The sequence below is a fragment of the Scyliorhinus canicula genome, chromosome 11 (assembly GCF_902713615.1).
Source record: "Scyliorhinus canicula chromosome 11, sScyCan1.1, whole genome shotgun sequence".
NCBI classification, from domain to species: domain Eukaryota; kingdom Metazoa; phylum Chordata; class Chondrichthyes; order Carcharhiniformes; family Scyliorhinidae; genus Scyliorhinus; species Scyliorhinus canicula.
In genome coordinates this window covers 158,490,076-158,514,297 of record NC_052156.1, presented here as the reverse complement: position 1 = coordinate 158,514,297, position 24,222 = coordinate 158,490,076, and the positions used below count along the sequence as shown (strand labels likewise).

The 24,222-nt window shown below is 47.1% G+C and overlaps 1 protein-coding gene across 19 annotated transcripts in view; it reads left to right on the top strand.

The window, feature by feature from the left end:
• Window positions 1-24,222, top strand: part of celf2 (cugbp, Elav-like family member 2) — a 925,307-nt gene that overhangs the window by 603,688 nt on the left and 297,397 nt on the right. Inside the window, exon 1 of one of the 19 annotated variants that reach the window (XM_038811858.1) lies at window positions 3,080-3,494. The exons of the other annotated variants lie outside the window; for them this stretch is intronic. Within the exon in view, the coding sequence (XP_038667786.1) occupies window positions 3,421-3,494 (74 nt within the window). The 5' untranslated portion in view covers window positions 3,080-3,420. Of the gene's footprint in view, window positions 1-3,079; window positions 3,495-24,222 lie in introns of those variants that run through there. 19 annotated transcript variants of the gene reach the window in all.

The window sequence follows — 24,222 nt, the reverse complement described above, 5'->3', positions numbered from 1 at the left end:
AAGATCCTGCTTTGAAAGGGGGAAAATGAACAGGGTTGTGGGAAATGGGACCAGCAATGAAGTGGTGGGCTGAGTGGCCAGCTCCGCTGTTGTACCGCTCTCTGATTACAAGCAAAGTATATGTATGTGTAGGTTTTGTGCATATATTCACCATCACAATTTTAATTACTCACAGGTAGGTCATCAAAGAAGTAAGTCAGTAATGGCGCATTGCAGCATCTATATGCCTCGGCATCAATTCAGCCCATTCTTAATTGAAATTTCCAGCAATTTATTTCTGTTTATTTAACCGACCTTTTGCTCCAGCCTGTAAATGATGGTGAAGGGGAAAGTATTTAAATTTGTGGTGTGGTGCAGATGTTAACTATAACAGTATCCTGTAGTCTGTGACCTACTTACATACCGCTTTACCCCTGATACCATGATTAAAAGCTGCTTTGAAACCAGTTTTCCCTCCAGGGATTTTGGTCTGTAAGAATTTTACAAAGTGCACTGAAGGCTTTGGTGAATGGTGAGAGGGACACGTGCACGCACACGCATGTACGTAGACACACACGTGTGGATGGACACACACACCCAAATGCTGTACACGCATACATTCATACACAAATGGGCAGACGTACTCACATATCTGCACAGGATAATAGTTAACATTGGCAGTGAGGCATATGAACACAGACATCGACATACATGCAGACTGCCACGTCATAAATATATCGATGGGAATGTAAGCGTTAATAGAATCAACCCCTTAATGTGGAAATAATTACAATTATAAACTGAATTAGAAAAACAGATTAGATTTCCAGTAGTTTCTCCATATTCCACATTAACATAGTATGGAATTTACATAAATTTAATAAGGTTCTCTTTTAAAGTAATCTCCATGTCTTTTCCACTCATCTTGGATTGAACTTCTCAATCTCAGCTTCGATAGCTTTCAATAATGTTTTTAATGATTGGCTCCAAAGAATGTTCTGGTAAATTTATCAGGAGCTCCTTCATAAAACAGAACTGCAGAGGCAGAGTTTTAATTTGTTTATATCAGCACTTGCAGATTAAACACTCATTTATTTTATTGGGGGCTTGCTGTGCACAAAATGTCTGCTGCATTTCCCTACCCAGAACTGACATTTAATGTGAAGCGCACTGAGGCTCTTTGGAGTGACGTGGTAACTACATGTAAATCTATTCGCCTTTTTAGCTATCAGAGACCGTTGTCTTCTACCTAACATGGTGCAGTCTTTATGCTGCGCTATGCTGTGAGTTGCAAAATGTAATATGAGTAACATTGCTGGGTGAAGTCAGGTAACAGGAGCCCTGAACTCCAGGAACCACTCTCAGGAGTTTCCTCGCCCTAGCTGGTGCTGTATCCTTTTTTATATTCTCCCATGAGATGTGAATGTCATTGAGTTGGCTAGCATTTATTGCCCTAATTGCCCTTGAACTTGCCTATACCAGTTAAGAGTCTACCACATTATTGTGAATCTGGAGTGGCGTGTGGGTCAGGTGATAGGTGAACCAGATGGGTTTTTACGACAACCAATAATAGTTTCATGGCCACCATAATTGAGAGTGCTTTCAAGTCCAGATTTAAGAGCTACCATGGTGGGATTTGAAGCCATGTTCCTGGAACATTAGCCCAGGCCTCTGGATTGCTAATCCAGTGGCATTGCCACTACGCTACCGCCTGCTGGGATATTTCTGTACAATCCCTTTGGCATCTTCAGTGGAGCTCTGCTTGTCATACTGCAGAGGGAGCTCAGTTCATTAATGAGATTCTGTGACTATCCAGATCCACTTTGCACAAAATGCATTTATGAATGGTGTTCTAGAACATTCCATCATTTGCAGTATTCAAAGATGTGGATAATGTTATGGAACAGACACAGACCTTTCTGTCCATCAGATTTGCGGCAGCATTTTTTTCTCTTGCCTAATCCGACTCTCAGACCTTTTTAAAAAATATTCTTATTCAAGCAACTGTTTAACTCCCATTTCAAACGATTCGTGAATTCTTGTGGATTGTGGGAGAGAACTCCACATTCCACCTATCCTGGGTTGAAGCAATGTTTTCTTACTGTCCCTTTAATTCTTTTCAATTACCTCCTTGATATCATATTCCTGTGGGGGGCAGGGACAGGGGTGGGTGTTCCTGTTTCCTCCCGCAATCCAAAAATGTGTACATCAGGTGGATTGGTTATGCTAAATTGCCCCTTCGGTAGTGCCCAAAGATGTACAGGTTAGATGGATTAACAATGATCAATGCACAGGGTTTCGGGGATAGGTGGGGGAGTGGGCCTAGGTAGAGGGCTCTTTGAGGGATTGGTGCAGACTTGATGGGCCGAATGCCCTCCTTCTGCATATCCTACTGAAAGGGGAGAGCACCCTCTGGTCCTGACTGGTGGACATAATCTGTCACTTTTATAATCTTGGAAGACCTAATTCTGCCCCAACAGGCACATTTTCCTCCTGGAGGTTTGCATATTGAGGGAGAGATCAGGCTGGGCTGCTCAAATCTACAAATGCTGGAATTCACTAAAGCTGGTGGGTCAGAAGATCTCAAACAGGGAGGGAGGGAACCTGGTTGTGCTCTGCAACTGAGGTCCTCCCTCACATGGAGCTGCCACTTTAACCTTTGCCATTCAGTCAGCTGGGCTTCCTAACACCTTCGTGGTGCTAGCAATAAGAACTCGATTGACAAGAGTGTCTGTAATTTGTAAAAAGATCCCCCGAGGCGCCCTTTTAACCCGACTTGAGGCTTTGTGAGCAAAAGGAAACCACACGGTCTTTTTTTTTGTGGCGGGTAAACGGGCCGTGGCAGAGGATGGGATTAGGCGCTAAGTAAATGCAAGTCTTCTCGTCCCCGTTCTCTGTCATTGCCCCTTTGCTCTGAGGTGTTAATGGATGTGCTGCAGTGGAGAGAGAAAAACAACATGCCACATGGATTCATTCAGTGGAAGGTTTAATCCCCCCCTACTCCCAGCCAGCCGCGGAATAATAATAAAAAAAGGCTTCTGCATTTGTGGGTTTTTTTAGCTTCTTAAATGCTGGCTGCAGTTTTGATCAGAGTTGCACCTCCCACTTTCAGCACCTGGTGCTGTAGAGACAGTTGCTTCTGTGACAGCTTTAAAGCCCCCAAAAAAAAAGATTTTATTTTGCTGCTTTCTGTGAAGATTGATTGGAGAGAGGGAGGGGGGAGAGAGAGAGAAAGAAAGAAATGTGACAACTGCAAAGGCGAGACTGCCCCAGGGAGGCTCCGGCACCTGCCCCTGTCTGTCCGCCCGCCCCAGCTGCTCACACTCCCGCGGCCGCCGGGTTATTGGCTCCGGCGAGCGGAGTTGGTGCTGAGGGAGAGAAGGACGGAGAGGGAAGGAGAGAAGGACGGAGAAGGAAGGAGAGAAGGACGGAGAGGGGGACATGACTTCTTTCCAACTGGACTTTCTGCCGGAGATGATGGTTGACGGCGGCGGGCCGGCGGCGGTGGACAGGATGTGAGTGGGAATCTCGCTCAACGGGGGGGGGGGGGGGGGGAAGGGCCCGGCAATGTGATAGGGGGGGGTCAGATCGGGGGGGGGGGGGGGGGGGGGGTCAGATCGGGTGGGGGAGGGGAGGTCAGATCGGGAGGGGGGGAAGGGCCCGGCAATGTGATAGGGGGGGGTCAGATCGCGGGGGGGGGGGGGGTCAGATCGCGGGGGGGGGGTCAGATCGGGTGGGGGAGGGGAGGTCAGATCGGGAGGGGGGGAAGGGCCCGGCAATGTGATAGGGGGGGGTCAGATCGGGGGGGGGGGGGGAAGGGCCCGGCAATGTGATAGGGGGGGGTCAGATCGGGGGGGGGGGAGGGGGGGTCAGATCGGGGGGGGGGAGGGGGGGTCAGATCGGGGGGGGGGGGAGGGGGGGTCAGATGGGGGGGGGGGGAGGGGGGGTCAGATCGGGTGGGGGAGGGGGGGAAGGGCCCGGCAATGTGATAGGGGGGGGGTCAGATCGGGGGGGGGGGAGGGGGGGTCAGATCGGGGGGGGGAGGGGGGGTCAGATCGGCTGGGGGAGGGGAGGTCAGATCGGGTGGGGGAGGGGAGGTCAGATCGGGTGGGGGAGGGGGGGTCAGATCGGGGGGGGAGGGGGGGTCAGATCGGGGGGGGAGGGGGGGTCAGATCGGGGGGGGGAGGGGGGGTCAGATCGGGGGGGGGAGGGGGGGGTCAGATCGGGGGGGGGAGGGGGGGTCAGATCGCGGGTGGGGGGGTCAGATCGGGGGTGTGGTGTGGGTCAGATCGGGGGTGGGGGGGTTCAGATCGGGGATAGGTTGGGGGGGTCAGATCGGGGGGGGAGGGGGGTCAGATCGCGGGTGGAGGGGTTCAGATCGGGGGGTGGGGGGGTCAGATCGGGGGTGTGGTGTGGGTCAGATCGGGGGTGGGGGGGTTCAGATCGGGGATAGGTGGGGGGGGTCAGATCGGAGGTGGGTCGGGGGGGGGGGGTCAGATCGGAGGTGGGTCGGGTGGGCGGTCAGACCCAGGAGAGGGGGCGGTCAGACCCGGGTTTGGGGGACATTAGGAGCCGGGCTGCTCGCTAACATTCTGCTTGTGTCAAACGGGGCATTTCATTGTGAGCACTCGGAAGTGTTAAAGTGTGTGTGTGTGTAAATACAAGATGGAGAATTATTACATTGTGTGTGTGTGTGTGTGTGTGTTTACCGGGGGGGGGGGGGGGGGGGTTATACGTTTAAGAAAGGGACACAGCGGCTGTTTTGGGGGGGAGGGGAGGACCCCCCTCCTCGTCCCGGACCCCCCTCCTCGTCCCGGACCCCCCTCCTCGTCCCGAGTGTCCCAGAAGCTGCGATCTTCACCGTCTCTGGGGCGATGTTAGTAACGCGGAGCTAAACTCTGTGGGGTCAGGGAATGTTCAGCCAGCTTGTCTGTGAAGGCTACTGTCCGGGGGGAGGAGAGATCCCTTTTGTTACTGGAGGAAGGGGAATAAAGTGTATGGGGGTAGGAGCTCCCTTTTTAGTGAACACTGGTGATTAGTGTGATAACTCCAAGGACTTAGTTTAACCTGTTGGGGGTAAGAGGTTATCTGCTGAAGGCGAGTGAGGTTCTCCATTTAATACTTTGCAGTTGCTCTGCAATGCCCCTAAACTTATCTGTAAGAGCAGTTCCTCTTTTTGTTCTGCACCATTTCAGTTCGGGTCTGTGTCAAAGCACCCTGCCTCCTTCCTTCCTCTTTTTTTTCTCCCTCTCTCTGTCTCTCTCTATCACACACACAGACATCTGAATAACCTGTTCCAATTCTCCAACCCCACCCCCCTTCCTCCTGCCGAGTGTGATAACAAGACATCTTTGCTGATCAGGTGAATATTTATGGGAGTGAGGTGAGATTTATGAGTGTGAATTTTTTTTTAAAAACTGCAGCATTTTTGTTTGCCATGTGACAGAAGCAGAACTGGATGCGGAAGTGCTGATGTGGGGGGAGGGTAGGAGTGCAGGGTACGGGGTACAGTGCAGGGGAAGGGGTGAAGGGAGGGGTTTGGTGGGGGAGAAGGGGAGAGTGGCTTGGTGGGGACTGCACAAGGTAAGGGGTGAGGTAGGTAGGCACAGGGCGAGGGTGGTCCAATGCCTTCCCTCCACCTGATTAAAATTGGGGTGGCAGAAAAATAAATTGTCCCATTCATTGTAAAATTTTAGGGCACAGCACAAAGTGTCTCCGAGGTAGTTTCAAGCACATCAAATCCGCTTTATTTTTACAACCAGGAAATTTGTGAGCAGCGTTGGGGCACCAGTTGACCAGGTGCGTGAAGGAGCAGCTAAATGAAAAGGAGACAACAGGGCCAGAAATGTATTTTTTACACACGGTGTGTCATTGTAGCAAAGCCAGTCGTGTCAGGGTCAGGGTTACAAAGGCCTCCACCCCTTTAGCAGAATCGAACCTGCATTTGATTCAGTTGGAACACTTTGTCTCAGCTCTTATTCTAACCACAATTTCTCAGAAATAAAGCTTGCGGTCGGCTGCCAGCCCTGAATTTCAACACAATTTGCTTTTTTTTTTGTTGGTTGAAGGCGGTGGGTTCTTTCTGTTAACAGCTTGGTATTGAACACTCCCCTGTGCTGTTGGAGATGTCAAATTAAAATGGAAAGCCTGAGGCACTGGGTTGAGGGAGAGTTTAATTTTGGTTGTTTGCAACATCTAGAGGAAGGACAAATAGTTTTCTAGTTAGCTTAGAAAGTTGGTCGTGTTTAACAGGAGCAGTTCGGCTGACTTCAGCTCCCCTAGTCATGGGGTTGCTAACCCTCCAGGAATGTGCAGGAGTCTCCAGAAGTGAGGGACTCATTCCAAGACACTGCTGCGAGCAAAATCCTGGCAGAAAAATTATGCGCTGTTAAAATAAGTTTTCTTTCTGTTCTTCAACACGTCTTCATTTGGGAATGAATTTAAGAAAGAGATTGTTGGACTTCTACGAATGTTCGTTTCTAATTAGTGCAGAGATTTGGAGCCCAGTTGAGGATGGATGTGTGGAATGTGGAGGGCCAGGGGGGACATTGGTCAGGGCAATTTGGAGACTGGAGACCTCCAGGAATTGGCAACTCCTCCTGGACAAAGTTTGGGGAAGTTGGTTGTGGGATCTAACTCCTGTTTGTGATCCCGAGGTCTCCCCTGGCAAGTGCATGTGTGTGACCGACGGTCGAGGACAGGTTGGGGCCTTGGCCGTGATGGAGCTCCGTTGCCTGCCAGCACTCTGTCGAGGCAGGCACCGAGAATAGTCACATTGGTGACATTCCAGCAGGGTGGCTGACCATTAAACTGTTCTCCAGCTGGATTTAGCACCTTCAGAAGAGGAGGGTGGAGGGTGGTAACCCAGTGCTACTTAAATGACTACAAAATAGAATTTTAAATTATAAGTAACCGCAAAAATGGCTTTGTTTACTGTCATTTTTTCCAATTGAGGGGCAATTTACCGTGACCAATCCACCTACCCTGCACATCTTTGGGTTGTGGGGGTGAGACCCACACAGACACGAGGAGAATGTGCAAACTCCACACGGGCAGTCACGCGGGGCCGGGATCGAACCTGGGTCCTCGGCACCGTGAGGCAGAAGTGCTAACCACTGCGCCACCGTGCCGCTCTTGTTTACTGGTTTTGACAAGTTTATTGAGATCACTCTGGACAAATAAAATCCAACTAATTATCTCATGGTGAGATAATTAGCAAAGATAGTAGTGGAACGGAAAGGGAAAAATTCTATTGTTTGAGATTTTAAATCCTGGAGGCCAAATAAAAGAGACAAGAATTCTGGAATGTTCTCTTCAATTCTGCATTCTATTTAGGAGGCCGTGTTCCAACCCACACCAACGAGCATTGCCCCAGTGTAGCCTGTTGAAAAATTGAAAGGAATGTCATTGCAAGTTATCCAGTTATGATTCCAATCCTTTGATTTAAAAATAAATAAATTGAGTACCCAATTAATTTTTTCCAATTATGGCACAATTTAGCGTGGCCTATCCACCTTGCCTGCACATCTTTGGGTTGTGGGGGCGAAACCCACGCAAACACGGGGAGAATGTGCAAACTCCACACCGACAGTGACCCAGAGCCGGGATCAAACCTGGGACCTCGGCGCCGTGAGGCAGCAGGGCTAACCCACTGCGTCGCTGTGCCACCCCAATCCTTTGATTTTCATTCCGTTACTGAAGTAGTGGCTTCCCCCACAGATAACTGACTTCTTTCAATTGGACATGGGGGAGGAGGAGAGGAGAGACAACAAACAAATCAATTGGGATCTCTCTCAAGTCTGTGTGTCCTTGAGGCATCCTTCCAGTGACTGGATATTGGAAGCTCTTTGTCTTTTCTAGTCATTGTGGTGATTTGCAGAGAGGCAGACAGCCCAGGGGGAGGGGTCCTTGCCATCAGGAATTGGGGCAGCACAGGGATCGAGTGGGTGAAAATAGATATTTTTTGCTTTAAAAAAAAATTAAGGAACCTGACCTAATTTCTTTATTCATTTCTTTCACCCTGACATCCTTAGAGGGTGATACGCTTGTACATTTGGACAAGATGGTGAGATAAAATTCAACATCTATCGGGGGGGGGGGGGGGGGGGGGGGGGGGGTCATGGATCTGACTTGCCTTCATTCACCCCGACTGATTTTCCTCTCCATTCAAGTCAATATATTACAGTCAATATATTCAAATTTCAAGTCAATGTATTATCTGCCACCACTCATTTTTCTCTTGCACATTGGAGTCATTTTTAAATTAGCCTTTTTGTCAGTTTGACCTGGGACATGTTTAGTTTACAGCATAGTCGGTGTCTATTTTGACTCCTGTTTTTCCCTCTCCTCCTGTTGTCACTGCGTCAGGTACATTTGATTTCTATGGCTACCAATTGGGAGTGAAAAATTCAGCAGATAAAGGGACTCTGGTGTATCGGAGCACCCCATGCTCCACACTTTTTCTGTTTTTTGAGTACAAATCCGGAGTTAGTCAATGGCCCCTCTACAAGCTGAGTACAGGCTGAGGGGTGAGAGTGCCCTCTCTGGCTGCTGACCACAGAGGATAGTGTGCTAAATGAATCACAGGCGACTTCCAGCTCAAAACTGTCTGTAAGTTGCCACTAAGTGGCACTAAATTGGCAGCCTTACTCAGAGAGGCCACAGACAGTTAAAGGAAATAGAAAATGTCACACTGATGCAGTAAGGGGAGCTCTTGTGAGGTCAGGGATGAAGAATATTGCAGAAGAGTAGGAGAAGCTGAATTCTGCATTTAAGTGTGCTGCAAATGACCCTGGAGTGCTTGGCGTTTGCAAGGGACAATGTTCTATTCATCAGTGCAAGCATTAACAAGCAAGCAAGTTCGTCGAAAGACGTTTAAACAGGGCACTGTTCTTTGTTTAACAGTAAGTATATTTCTGTTGTCCTTTATCACAATGCATATTGGATCATGGCTATTATGAAGCTGGATAGACTAATGCAGAATGATCTAGGAAAGAACACTGAGAGGAATAGACACTTCACTCTCCTCTGCTCCTACTTTTGAACTCATTATTTGTGTGTTTTCGATCTACTTTCGAATTCCTTATTGAGGTGATGTCTCGCAGGAGCTGTCACCAATCCATTTGCGAGCGTAGCTTTACCCGTTGGCACTCAGTGCAGAGAAAGGTAATAATGGATAACTTTAAGTGGAATTCATGCATGGATTGGCATAGCGCGGCAGTGCTTTTTAGAATGAATATTAGCTCGTTGAAATGACTTCTTGCCTGGCAAGATGCAAGCTTAGTACCTGCAGCAAATGTGATTGTTGGGGAGTATTTTGTGCCCCATGCACACATCATCTGCTGGCCACTGGTGCAGGCATTAACTCTAATTACACCTTTGAGTGGCTGCGGATTTCATTAACTGTTGTTGCAAACAAAAGTATTTCTTGAAGAGGATATTTGAACACGCGGACTAAAGATTAAAAAGTGTGATTGAGTTCTCTGTTCACTGGAGATGATCCTTTGACTGAGGATTAGTTTGTGAAGATTGTTTTGCCGAAGAATTTATCTTCATTCCTGACTGCATATGTTGTCTTACTATTGGCATCATTACTGGTGGCAATTAATGCCAGTATGACCCCGTTTTGTTAAAAGGCAAGAAAAGTCTGTGCTTCGACTTGCTCCATGTCCGACTCAGAGCTAGAAACTTGGTACTCCTTATCCTTTATACCACAGGTTTGCCCATAGGGCAGCACGGTAGCACAGTGGTTAGCACTGTGGCTTCACAGCGCCAGGGCCCCAGGTTCGATTCCCGGCTTGGGTCACTGGCTGTGCGGAGTCCGCACATTCTCCCATGTCTGCATGGATTTCCTCCGGGTGCTCCGGTTTCCTCCCGCAAGTGCTGAAGGACGTGCTGTTCGGTGAATTGGACATTCTGAATTTGCCCTCTGTGAACCCGAACAGGCGCCGGAATATGGCAACTGGGGGCTTTTCACAGTAACTTCATTGCAGCGTTAATGTAAGCCTACTTGTGACAATAAAGGTTATTATTAATAGTAGTAGTAGCCAACCCATCCTGGACAATTGACAGGGCAACCAATAGAGAGATGCAGTGCGCATGGGACTCTACCCTGGCACCCTAATAAGAGGCATGCAAATTACTGCGTTGTTGAGGAGGTGGGGGGGGGGGGGGGGGCAGGGAAGGAGACAAAACCAAAGGTACATACAAGAGAGCCGTTTTTGAGTTAATGTAGCAGATTAATATTGCTGCACTTCCTAAGTACTGGGTGCTTGTAATTATATAAAGCAGACTTCCTGGAGGAGGTAATGTGCTCGTATTTTGATTTCGGAGAGAGGTTGCTGTTACACAGCAGAGGCGAGGCGGCTGAAATGAATTATACCAAGGGAAAGTGGTTGTTTGAAATTAAACTCCATTAAATGTAAGCACCAGCCATTACATGCTAACAATTCACAAAGTGGTCATGCCCATCGCCCTTTTTGCAAACATTATGTTTCGCTTAATTAGTTGATGAGAAATTTTACAGTCAGCAAGTGCCAGGCTTGCTATTTTAGCATAGATGAATTTGATACTGTTTCCTTTCACCTTCTCACTAACGTGCCTCACAAGTGGTTTAAGCCTGGCTAAGGGAGTGGGCTTAATTACAAATAATTTTTCAAGAGTACAAAGTGCAATTTTTACTCCCTCCTTAATAAGAGCTTACAGTTATGAGAATTGGACCTCTGCAATTCTAATTTTAAAATGCCATGTATGTTTGTATATATAAATGTACAAAAATTACGTGCAAACCATTAATCTATCCCCCTACCCGACCCCCATTGCTGTTTTTGCATCCTTGTGAAGATGTGGCTAATTATGAATCGACCCGAAGGAATCATTGACTTTATATTTATAGTGGAACTGCAGATAAATGAGCCGTATGTTAATGAGATTGGAAACTCATTCAACCACCCCCCACCCCACGCAATCTGAAGTATTTACCTAATGGAAGTTTTAATGGGAACAATTGGATAAGAGGAATTATGTTCCCGTCTGGAGGTATATGGCTCCCATTAAGTGACTTCTGCGGAATGATTTGATTGGAGAATTATTACTGCGGGCAGCTCCTCTGGTGTCTGCAGATACTTTTAAAAACTTGGTAACGTTGTCTCAGCTGGTGGAAGACATGGGGTTTTGGGAGACATTCCTGCCCGTCTTCATGGCGCTGCGGACTATCTGCCCATTTTAGAGTGCGTGGGAATGAAATCTGAATAGTTTCTGAAGTGGGTGGTCAATATGTTGGGGTGGCAAGTTGAAAATGGACTCCACTGTTTCCATCACTCGGTAAAAATTGTACGGTAGGAGCAGCACGGTGCAGTGGTTAGCACTGCTGCCTCACGGCGCCGAGGTCCCAGGTTCGATCCCGGCTCTGGGTCACTGTAGAGTTTGCACATTCTCCCCGTGTTTGCGTGGGTCTGACCCCCACAGCCCAAAGATGTGCAGGGTAGGTGGATTGGCCACGCTAAATTGCCCCTTAATTGGAAAAAATGAATTGGGTACTCTAAATTTACTTTTTTAAAATTGTACGGTAGGATTAATCTTTTTCTGTTGCTACAGGGATTAATTTCCCCTAAACAAGGCATCCACATCATTGGCAACATCATTGGTGATTACTCTTATAAACATGAACGTTACATGAACATCAGTACCAATGGCATCTAACCCCTTGACTGTGATCTGATGCTGCTGGGTGCTCTTTGCAGTCTCTCCTCGTCTTCCACCTTCCTTTTTTATCCCTAATGGCATTGACTGATGCTGAGGTACAGTTTTGAGAGAGCTATCAGGCTTTCACTGCCTTTCCCAAGAGTCGCCCTTCCTGTGTGAGCCTAGACAAATCTTGGCGTGTTGTTTGAACATACGTGATGTCTTGGCACGTTGCTTGAACATACGTGATGTGCTGCAGCGCGGACCTCTTCTTTCCTCAACCCACATCTACATTCAATAAGTGCGCACACTTGACGACAATGTTCACTTGGTCATAATCAGGAACTGGAACACATCCTGATTTCTCACCCCAATCTCCTCTCAATGTACAAGGGCACGGAGACCAGAGGACGGCCCTTTGTTTAAGTCATGGCTGCCCCTTTTTCCCGCAAATATTTTGCTGCTGTATTATTTTCAGATTCGTGTTGTTCTCTGAGTGTGAATCCTGCATGTTCTCAGCTCTTTGATTGCGCCACAGCCACTAAAGACTGAGCAAGAGAACTTATTCCCCAGACCACCCCCACTACACCCTATTCCCCAGAACACCCCCACTACATCTTTAAGTGATCCACCCATGTAAAATTAACTTGCTGCCTCACAGTGTGGGGTTAACCACATGTATGACAATCTATTGCCATGCTTTAGAGTTTCCAAATAAAGCTGCTCTGAAACTTAGACCCACCTGCACGGTTTCCCTTTCTTCAATCTGGAATTTTCTCCATTTGTTCCACATTCTAATGCAGAATGCTGAGGCAAGTTGGCAGAGCTAAGGCCCAGCACTTGTCAATTAAAATGCCGCAGCCTCACCCTCCTACCCTTTGGGGAATTCTGAAGTTAGGTGGGAAGAATTCAATCCCCAAATGACTGCCCCTTGATTCCATTTGTGAAACGGGTTGACTGGTCAATCATTAACAACGCTGCCAACACGTTTGGTAGAAGTGTTGCATTACCGAGGGTGCCACGGACAATTGACCAAGTTCCAAGCTTCTAACCTCAGGCTAGTCACCTTGGAACCATTGATATCCCAAAGGAATTGGATGGAAGCTCCGCATTCCACCTACACCATGATGCATAAAGTCAGTAGTAATGGTGACCATTGGGGGGAAAACCTCATTGATAGCTATTCAGTCATTAATGGCAAGGTTAGCAAGTTGCAAATAGACAAGTTAATTGCCGTGTATCTGGGTTGAGCAGTTTCAGTAAGTACCTAGACGCAGGGTAACCTGGGCTCTCTGCTTTCATTTATTGTTGCAGTGATATTAGCCAGTCCGTAATTTATTCATCAATGGCCTTTGTTTTTACACCATGTTAGAGTTGCACTGGTGGTTCCCGATAATTGCCTCTGCAAGTAAAGCTGCCGCGATTGACTCTGGCTGACGGCCAAGAAGGAAAAACAAACTTTAGTGAATCCTAACCGGTTAACCTTTGGCTTGTGGCCAGCTACAGAAGAACATGCATTGGGAATCAGAAATGCTAACACATTCTCTCATATAGTATGAAACCTGATCATGAATAACCCAATTAGATTGGGATACTTCATGTAGTTCAATTTAACAATGGGAGATCGAGCCCTAATAATAGTCCTAACATTAAACGCCATCAGCAATTTCCCAGCAGTCGTATTGGGTATGGTATTGATGTTTCTAGACTGATAACCCAGGGAGCAAGAGTTCAAAAACTCTAATGACAGTTTGCAATATTTAATATAGTCTAATAAAAGCCTGGAACTAACATGAGAAAGCCATTATGACACAGAGGAGGCCTTTCAGCCCATCAAGTCCATGCTAGCTGTATGTGGAGTTATTTATCAGTTCTATTCCCCTGCTTTACCTCTACAGCCCTGTAATTTTGGGCCGGATTCTTCCACCCCACCTGGCGCAAGATCACCATGGGCGGGACGCAGACAACGTCAAGGTCTGTTGATCTCGGTGAGAATTTCCAAACGCTGGGTGGGCAAGGCCGGAGAATCCCCCCCCCCCCCCCCCCCCTTATTTGCCTCGAGCCATAACAGTTTCCCTTTGTCTCCGCTTCCGCCACTCTCTCAAGCAGAGTGCTCCAGGTCATTACCACTCACTGAGTAAAAAGAGTTCTTCCTTCCCTTCCCCACCCCGCCCCATATCTCGGTGCCCCCCAGTCCATGTATCAGCCAATGGGAAGAGCGGTTTTCTTTTTGTCTCCCTTGTCTCGACTTCTCACAATCTTGTACACCTCAATCAAACCTCTTCACTTCCTTTCCTCAAAAGGAGTACAACCTCACCTTCCCCAATCTTAACCATGCAGCTAAAACCCCTCATCCTTGGGACCATCCCGGTAAATCTCCACCATGCTCTTTCAAGGACCTTCTCGTCTTTCGAAAAATGTGGTGACCAACACTGGATGCTTGTGTCAGTAAGAAGTGACAATGAAGTTGTTGGATTGTTACTAAAACCTGACGGAGATTCGTTGTCTATATGTGACTCCAGGCCTATGTCAACATGGTGGCAGTCTTGACTGCCCTCTGAAGTGACCCAGCCTAGCCAATAACTGGGCATGGACAATAAATGCCATTTTGCCAGTAATACCTCAATCCTAAGGCACTTTAAATTGTGGAATTACCCTTCTATTTGACATTTAAACAAAAACCTTAGCTTTGCTCTACAGGCCAGGGGAGCCATGCAGTTCCCTTGTACAGTCGGTGGCCTCGGCCTTTGATGTTGCACTGGCATATCGACAGAATGTGATTTGGAAATGGTGGCCTACTGATTTTCTTTTTCAAAGGCATACTGTCTTCAAAGCCTTTTTTGGTAGGAGGGGGTGGATGAGAAACAGCAGCTGAGAGATGCCATCACTACCTGATGCAATGATGTGTTTTGAACTGATTTGATTTTATGATAAGCCTGTCTCTCTATTGCCGTTTTCTCCATCCTTTCCTTCCCTGAGGTCACCGGCAGTTTCATGAGTGCCAGCAGCCATCTTGCCCATAGAGCACCAGTTGTGTGGCTGTCCAGCTATAATGGGCAGCATAGTCAAGCCAATTCTCTTCTTAACCATTGTTTGCTGACACTCGCTCAGCCCATCCCTGGAGAAGAGTTGAGAGCTCTATCCACCCCAACCCAATAGTGCTGTACCAACCTAACCAAGGGTAATGGTAATCGGTGTGACCCCGTTGACATTTCCTTCAATGGGACAAATCACTTTGAGTTGGTATGTGAAGGATTGATCTGTCCTGACTAGGGGAGAAGTGTCCAATCAAAATTGTCTCCATGCTTGTGCCATGGGGAGTATCAACAGTAAACCTAGCGCACTGAGTTGGGAACAGAATGAGCCTTGAGGCATGGTATCAGAGTGAGATAAAGACAATGGAGCAGATACTAGCAACAATTTGATAAGAGTGCTTCAACTGAAGAACTGAGAAGAATCCAAAGCACACGTTTTGCTACAATTATGTTGCAGTGCCTGGAATTCAGTTTCGTGAATTGCTGACTGATCACCAAGCTCTGGTTCCCCTGAAATTTATCTTTGACTGAGAAGATCCTGTTTTCTTTAAAAAAAACTTTTTTTTTTTTTTTTTTGCTGGCGTAAACTCAATGGCTTTAATTCACCCATGCAGCCGGCAGGGTGAGCGAGCTGCATTGTGGAAACCCACAACTGTGGAAACTCAGCACCTCGCAAATCAGGAATGCCCCAAGCCGAAAGTCCTGCCCACCTCATAGACATCATTGGGTGCACTTTCTGGGGAGGAGAGGTGGAGTTGCTTCTCTGTAATGTGCAACAGTATGGAATGATACCGAGGCCAATAGAGGTAGTACAGTGGTCAGCACTGCTGCATCACAGCGCCAGGGACCCGGGTTCGATTCCAGCCTTGGGTGACTGTGCGGAGTCCGCACGTTCTCCCCGTGTCTGCGTGGGTTTCCTCCGGGTGCTCCGGTTTCCTCCCACAGTCCAAAGATGTGCAAGTTAGGTAGGGTTACAGGGATAGGGCGGAGGAGTGGGTCCAGGTAAGGTGCTCTTTCAGAGGGTCGGTACAGACTCGATGGGTCGAATAGTCTCCTTCTGCCCTGCAGGAATTCTATGATTAAATTGAGAGCAGACTGCATAAACTAGGCTGGCATTCCGTCGATTATGGAAGGTACTGGAAGATGCAATTGGGTTGCTTAAGGAGTCGGTCATGTAGATCTCCTCTGGTGGGTCAGTTCAGGGAAATAGGGACATAACCTGAAAATAGTGAATATTTTGTTACTTAAAATTTGAGTTTAGCTATTCAGTGGTGATGTCAAAAAGCATTTCTTCACACAAAGGATAATTGAAATCTGGAACGCTCTGCCTCAAAAATTTGTTCATGCTGGTGGGGTGTCCCTTGAAAATTTCAAAGTTCAAAAAGCAGGAATTGATTTTGGCAATGGTATTAAAGGTAACCAAGTGAATGGAGTTAGGATACGGATGATCCATGGCCTCTTGGTGCAACAGGCTCAAGAGGCTGAATGACCTACTGTTGTGTGTGTGTGTATATATATATCCTATTTACGCATGAAGAAATATGTTCAAGGATCCTCACAGTCTTACCGTCTGGAGTGATCACCAAGTAATGAGTCAAACTGGAAGAGGGAATTTGACGAGGTCAAAGTCAATTGAAAAGCTGGTCTATAACATCAAGATGTTTGGATGACAAGTTCATGTCTTTGAGTCTAATCTGTGTGCTAAACACTTGTTCCCATGCTGAAGTGGCTGAAACTTGCCATGACCTTTAGCATAGTCTAGCATTATGCCATACAAATCAGAAAGGGTCTCTGCTGAGTTAGTTCATAATAAATGGTATGGATGTGGGGGTTGCTTGTCTCACTGTCCCAGTGCTATGGAAGAAATTCTTGGCCAAAATTTTCATTCTTGCACACTTACCCCACAGTAAGTTCCCAGGCCGCTTCAGGTAAGGGCAGGATGGTGTCTCCGATGTTCCCTGAAGGATAAATTGTTTGTGTGAATGAACAGCGAAGAGTGGATAGAGTTTTTTATCCTGATCACCCCCGACTTGGTTGGACATCGGGTGAGGACAGGGGTGTTTCCAATAACCCACCGTCAATCAAGTGCACTCATAAAGAGTGACCAATTCATTGACTGCTGGAGGCTACCGTCATGGCCTGGGGAACTGGTCTCCCAAAACCACCATTTGGAGAGATGGGGGAGAAAATTGGAGGAGGAAAATAAAGATGTCGTGTCTTGGCTTTTCACAAGAACATGATGGAATTCTTTATCATTTGGGTCTGTGCTATACTGGATGGCAATAATGTAAGCTTTAATCCTGGAGTGGATTAGTGGTCACAGCAGTATGCTAAAAGATCCTTGATTTCTTTTCCTTGTTCCTCTTAGTATGTCTGCCAGAAGTGTGTCAGGCTCCAAGCAGATTGCCATTATGTGGCTGCCATAGACACTGTAGAGTAAATTAGGGCTCATTTTCATTTCAGTGCCTCAGACTGCAAAGAAAATACACGTAGATATACTTGAGTCACACTTTGCCTCATAACGGCAGACTGCTTATTTTTCTTTTAGACAAAGTCTGTGACCAGTGTGCGTGGTACCATTGTTATTGGTTATTCATGAAGGCCCTGCCCTCTCATCCTTGCCCCGTGCCTCAGGTTAAATCACCACCAGTCAGCTCTCCCCCTCAAAGGGGAAAGCAGCCTATGGCCATCTGGGACTATGGCGACTTTACTGTTGTTACTGAGCTACCAAGCGTCATGTGCAGCATAAGTGGAAACATTTACTTTTGTTTTAAATGAAAAGTGGTTTTACTGCTGTGCTATAAGTTTGGACTAAAGAGATAGTGGGACAGAAATACGCTTTGGGGCTTTTTCAGTTCCAAAATGGCACTACAAAGCAGAATTTTGTGGTATGACACTTCTCGTCAGAACTATGCCTGATGCTGTATAGATTTGGTCAATAGATGTCCCTAGTGGTAACCTGAAACAAATGCAGGCACCATTTGAATATGTTTCCTGTCCTTGTGCGGTATCCGTGCACATCTGAAACATAACTCAGCCTTGTGAAAGTGTCTACTGTCTTGCACCTCATTGAATCATAGAATTTACAGTGCAGAAGGCCATTCAGCCTATCGGCCCTGCACTAGCCCTTACAAAGAGCACCCTACTGAAGCACACATATCTACCCTATCCCCAAAACCCAGTAACCCCCACTTAACATTTTTTGGACACTAAAGGTAATTTAGCATGGCCAATCCACCTAAACTGCACATCTTTGGACTGTGAGAGGAATCCGGAGCACCCGGAGAAAATCCACGCAGACACGGGGAGAACGTGCAGACCTCCGCACAGACAGTGACCCAGCTGGGAATCGAACCTGGGACCCTGAAGCTATGGAGCAAATGTGCTAACCACTATTCTGTTCTAATGCTCTTATCTAATGGTTACAGCTCATGAGCTGGAGGGCTACTGAACCTCCACTAAGGGTCTTCAAGACCACCATTGTGGATGACCATGGGGAACCCTGTCCTATGTCCTGGAGGGTGGGGGTAGACCATGCCTCTGGCATTCGACCACTCTTCCCATGAATGCAGACCAGCTTACCTTAATGCCTCCGAATGGATATAAGATGTCCAGCCTCCTGCTGACCTTCTCCACAAAACCTCCAGGCCCTTGCAGCCTCTACAGTTCTTGCTACTGTTTACAAATGTCAGTAACAATTGCCTGAAGGCAAAATGTACCTTTTTAGAGTGCAAGCTGATTTTAAATGGGATCAGCAATGTGCCAGATTGAAGATCACAGAGAGTGCTGGCAGCCCACCTATTTAACTTGACGAGCAGCATCAGTTTGGGGTCTCAGTTGCTTTTGTGCGAGCTGGAGCTCACACCAAGCTCAACTCCCATTCTGCTCCCAAGCACGGGTTTAAACTAATCTCTACCTCACTGCAAGGTGAAAATTGCGCAGGAGTATTAAATCGGCTGCCTTGGTGCTCCCGGCTGAGGCAAACGACACTGTTATTGCCTTAAAACAATGCAGCAATGATCAACTTTCTGGGACAAGGCTCAGCAACAACTCCAGTCTTCGGACAGTGTTTTTAGAGTGAGGCAGTAAATGTCGTTAGGATTCGAACGATCTGGGATGCTGTCTTGTGGTATTTTAATGAGGTCTGTAAACAAAACTGTGCAGTGGATCTGTCTGCCTGTAACTGTTGGATTGCCACCGCTGTGTCAGTGACATTTATGGAGCAGCGTCGCAGTGGGAGTCATGTGGTCCTTGACTGGCCCTCCAGCTCTGTTAATCGATCAATTCCAAAGCTACTTGAATACACAGCAGATACTCACCAGACATTTCCACATGTCTTAAAGTGTCCTTTTTGTTTGGTCTTTTTTTATTTTCATGACCTAGATTGGGGGAAGCTTCGAGTCCTCTAACCATCAAGTTCTCGGTGGACTAATGATAAAGGTTGTCCAATGGATCATCTTTGAACTTTCTTCCTTCTGACCCAGTTATCTTCTCTGGCCATGCGGAACAGACTGCCATTGCTTGGGACACAAATCCCAGCAGTCTTCACTTCACGGGTTCCCAGACTACTTGGCATCAGGGGAGGAAGAGCTGGCAATCCCAACTGAACTCGCGCCCTCACCCATTCCCCAGCAGTGGCCAAGATTTCAGGAGCTGGGAAATTGGCCAGCGCCCCTGCCTTCCCATTCCCTAACCCAGGGAACCAATACAGTTGGCACACCTCCTCGGCGTGCCTGAGGCTGGTGAATTTGACCAGGCATTGGAACAGACCGCTTCTTGGGTTTGAATGAGTCAGTTCCACACTGGGCAGCCCTCCCCATAGCTCAGCCATCGCAGAGTTATTGTGTTGTGCCTTTTTATGAGCCCCCTGCCTTCTTGTGTCAGCATTAAACTTGCTGCACCATTCACTTCCAACCTTATTACCCTTGTGTGTAATACAATCAGTGCAACAGTTGTTATCATAAAAGTAATAATCTGTACAGTACTCGAATCAGGATAATAAAAGCCAATCTCCGTCATGACTACGAGAAGATTCCCTGCATTTTTCATTTCAAGGCAGAACTCAAGGGGGGAGAAATAAATACCAAGCTGAATCAACGGAGAGATTCTTGATTTTTTCACTCACTTGTAATTTCAGTGAAATGATATTAGCCATGTTTATAGAGCCTCTTTATGAAGTTCAAACATCACAAAGTGCTTCATCCACAGTGAATACATCTTAAAAAAAAAAAGATTGACCTGTTGTTGTGATGGCGCAGTGCCCATTTTGTACACACTGACATTCCACGAACCACAGGGAGCTGGGTTGTTTTTTGGCATTGGTTGAGAAAGGAGTGGTCAGGACATCAGAAAATCTCTCTCCCTCCCACCCCCCCCCCCCCCCCCCTTCCAAGTAGCACCACAGGATTTCCTTATATCCACCTGAAGCACTGGGATTGACGCACAATTGACATGTGGGGTGGCACAGCGGTTAGCTTTGCTGCCTCAGTACCAGGGACTCGGGTTCAATTCTTGCCTTGTGTCACTCTGTGGAGTCCGCACGTTCTCCCCATGTCTGCATGGGTTTCCTTCGGGTGCTCCGGTGGCTTGGCCATGCTAAATTTCCCTTAGTGTCCAAAAAGGTTAGGAGGGGTTATTGGGTTAGGTGGATAGGGTGGAAGTGGGGGCTTAATGTTGGTCGGTGCAAACGCGATGGGCTGAATGGCCTCCTTCTAGACTGTATGTTCTATGAATGGTGGTGGACACTTAAATAACTCACTGAAGGAGGAGACCCCCATGAGTATCCCCATCCTCCATAATGGGAAGCCCAGCGCATCTGTGCAAAAGACAAGGCTTGAAACATTTGGAACAATCCTTCAGCCGAGTGGATGATTAATCTCCGTCTTCTCCTTATGTCCCCAGCATCACAAATGCCAGTCTTCAGCCAATTCGATTCACTCTACAAATTTTCTCTTTATTCCTTCATCAGATGTGAGTGGTTGGCAAGACCAGCATTTGTTGCCCACCCCCCCCAATTGCCTTTGAATTGAGTGTCTTGCTAGGCCATTTCAGAGCGTTTTAAAGGCCAGGTAAGGCCGGCAGATTTCCTTCCCTGAAGGGCATTAGTGAGCTAGATGGGTTGCGACAACAATCAATGATAGCTGTTGTGGTCACTATTACTGATTCCACCAGCTGCCATGGTGGGATTTGAACACATTTCCCCAAAGCATTGCCCTGGACTTCTGGACGACTAGTCCAGTGGTATTACCATGATGCCCCCAACTCCCCATGATGCCAAGAAACGTCTGTAGGCACTGAACACCGCAAAGGCTATGGGTCCTCTCAATAGTCCAGCAATAATACTGAAAACCTGTGATCCACAACTATCTCCTCCGCCTGTGGCCAAGCTGTTCCAATACAGCTATAACACCGACATCTACCGAACCATGGGCAAAATTGCCCAGCTATGTCCTAGCCACAAAAAACAAGACGATCCTACTCAATAAATTATCACCCCAATATTTAATCTCCCATCTTCAGCAAAATGATGGAAGCTGCCCACAGCAGTGCTATCAAGGACTCTTATTTGGCAATGACCTACTCATCTACGCTTGATATGGTTTCCTCCAGGACCTCTCGGCTCCTGACCTTGTTACAGCCTTGGTTCCAATACGGAGAAAGAGCTGATCTCCAGAGGTGAGGTGACCTAAGGCAGCGTTTGACCGAGTGTGGATATAGGAGCCATAGCAAAGCTGAAGTCCATAGGAATCGGGGGATAACTTCCACTGATTGGAACAAACAAAGATGATTGTGGTTATAGAACATAGAACAGTACAGCACAGAACAGGCCCTTCAGCCCTCGATGTTGTGCCGAGCAATGACCACCCCACTTAAACCCACGTAACCCGTATACCCGTAACCCAACAATCCCCCCATCAACCTTACACTACGGGCAATTTAGCATGGCCAATCCACCTAACCCGCACATCTTTGGACTTTGGGTTGTTGGAGTTGTTGTTGGAGGTCAACCTTCTCAGTCCTGGGACGTCACTACAGGAGTTCCTCAGGGTAGCGTCCTTGAACCAAACATCTTCGGCTGCCTCATCAATGACCTACCTTCCCTCTTAAGGTCAGGCTTTGGGATGTTCGCTGATGATTGCACAATGTTCAGCATCATTCACAACTTCTCAGATACTGCCTATGGACATGACTGCTTCAGTACGACCTGGACAACATTCAGGCTTAGGCTGATAAGTGACGAGTAACATTCATGCCACAAGTGCCGGGCAATGCTCATCCCCAATAAGAGATAGTCTTAACCATTTCCCCATGACATTCAATGGCATTACCATTGCTGAATCCCCCACTATCAGCATCCTGGGGGGTTATCATTGACCAAAAACTGAACTTATTATCGGCCAGGGTTTAAAAACTCCAAAGAGTGTTATGGAGTCCCCCTGACTTGCAACCTTTATGTTGAATTTGGCTAAGGTGAGCACACGAGCCTGCCTTTTAGGTGTTAGTCAACAGACCTCTCAGGCGCTTTTAATTAAAAAGAAGCTTTATTCTACGAATTTAAATTAAATTAAATTAAATTAAATTAAATTAAATGGAAATCGCTTATTGTCACAAGTAGGCTTCAAATGAAGTTACTGTGAAAAGCCCCTCGTCGCCACATTCCGGCGCCTGTTCGGAGAGGCTGATACGGGAATTGAACCGTGCTGCTGGCCTGCCTTGGTCTGCTTTAAAAGCCAGCTATTTAGCCCTGTGCTAAACCAGGAGAGTTCAGAGAAACTCCCTGATGTCAGCGAATTGTCAGTCCTGAGTGGATTAAGTGTATTGGCAGGATGGAAGAAACGGAATTTAGTAGATGCAATGTGACTAGCGTGAAGCATATAACTGGCCCTCCGAGCTACCAAGCCACTCAAAGGATGGACATAGAAGCTGGAGTGATGGATATATTCATTTATCTTGTAGAATCATAGATAGAATCATAGAATTTACAGTGCAGAGGAGGCCATTTGGCCCATCGAGTCTTCACCGGTGCCTGGAAAGAGCACCCCACCTAAGGTCCACACCCCCACCCCATCCCCACAACCCAGCAACCCCACCCAAAACTAAGGGCAATTTTGGACACTAAGGGCAATTTAGCATGGCCAATCCACCTAACCTGCACATCTTTGGACTGTGGGAGGAAACCGGAGCACCCGGGGGAAACCCACGCAGACACGGGGAGAATGTGCAGACTCCGCACAGACAGTGACCCAGCGGGGAATCGAACCTGGGACCCTGGAGCTGTGAAGCAATTGTGCTAACCACAATGCTACCGTGCTGCCCAAATCTTAAATATCATTGCCCAAAAATTACGAGAAACTGAAATAAAAATAAGAACTTGCATTTCTATAGCACCTTTCACAATTTCAGGACATAAAACACACCCTATAACCAAAGAAGAACTTTGTGAGGTCACTTCTATGGTAGTGAATGAAGCAGCCAATTTTAGTATCGTAAACTCTTAACAAGCAACAATGAAATAAATGGTCACATAATCCAAAAATGTATACAAAATAATGGCATAAAATGTTCACATCAAAGTCCTTAAGACATTCTAATGTGTTTCACAGACAGTGAAGACTGGTTGGCATTGTTCTATATGTTGGAATTGTTTATTGTCATGTGTACTGAGATACAATGAAAAGTATTGTTCTGCGTGCAGCTCAGACAGATCATTCCGTACATGAAAAGAAAATATTGAAAAATAAATGATCTCATGACTGACCCGTTGGTTTTGGTATTTATTTTTTACTTATGGGCATCGCTGGCTCGGCCAGCATTTATTGCTTATCCTCAGTTACCTTGGAGAAAGTGGTGGTGAGCTGCCTTCTTGAAATCACTGCAGTCCATATGGTGCAGGAATGCCCACAGTGCTGTTAGGGAGGGAGTTCAGGATTCTGACCCAGTAACAGTGAACGAGCGGCGATATATTTCCAAGGCAGCATGGTGTGTGGCTTGGAGGAAACTTGCAGGGTGGGGTTCCCATGCATCTGCTGCCCTCGTTCTTCAAGATGGCAGTGGTCGTGGGTTTGGAAGGTGCTGCCTGAGGGGCCTTGGTAAGTTCCTGCAGTGCACCTTGTAGATGGTTCACACGGCTGCCACGGTTCGTTGGTGGTGGAGGGAATGAATGTTTATGGATGGGGTGCCAATCAAGCGGGCTGCTTTGTCTTGGATGGTGTTGAGCTTCTTGAGTGTTGTTGGAGCTGCACTCATCCAGGCAAGTAGGGTGTATTCCATTACAATCCTGGTTTGTGCCTTGTTGACGGTCAAAAGGCTTTGCGGAGTCAAGAGGTGAGTTACTCACCTTAGAATTTCCAGCTTCTGACCTACTCTTGCAGACACAATATTGACCTGACTGATCCAGTTTGTCATGTGAGTGTCCCTTTATGAAAGTTTTCTTTGTCTTATCACATGGCTTCAGTGATTTTATTGTGTGGGTGGAGCTGGGCTGTGGCGCTGGGAGTTTTTTTGGTTTCGCGTTCACATTTTGGCT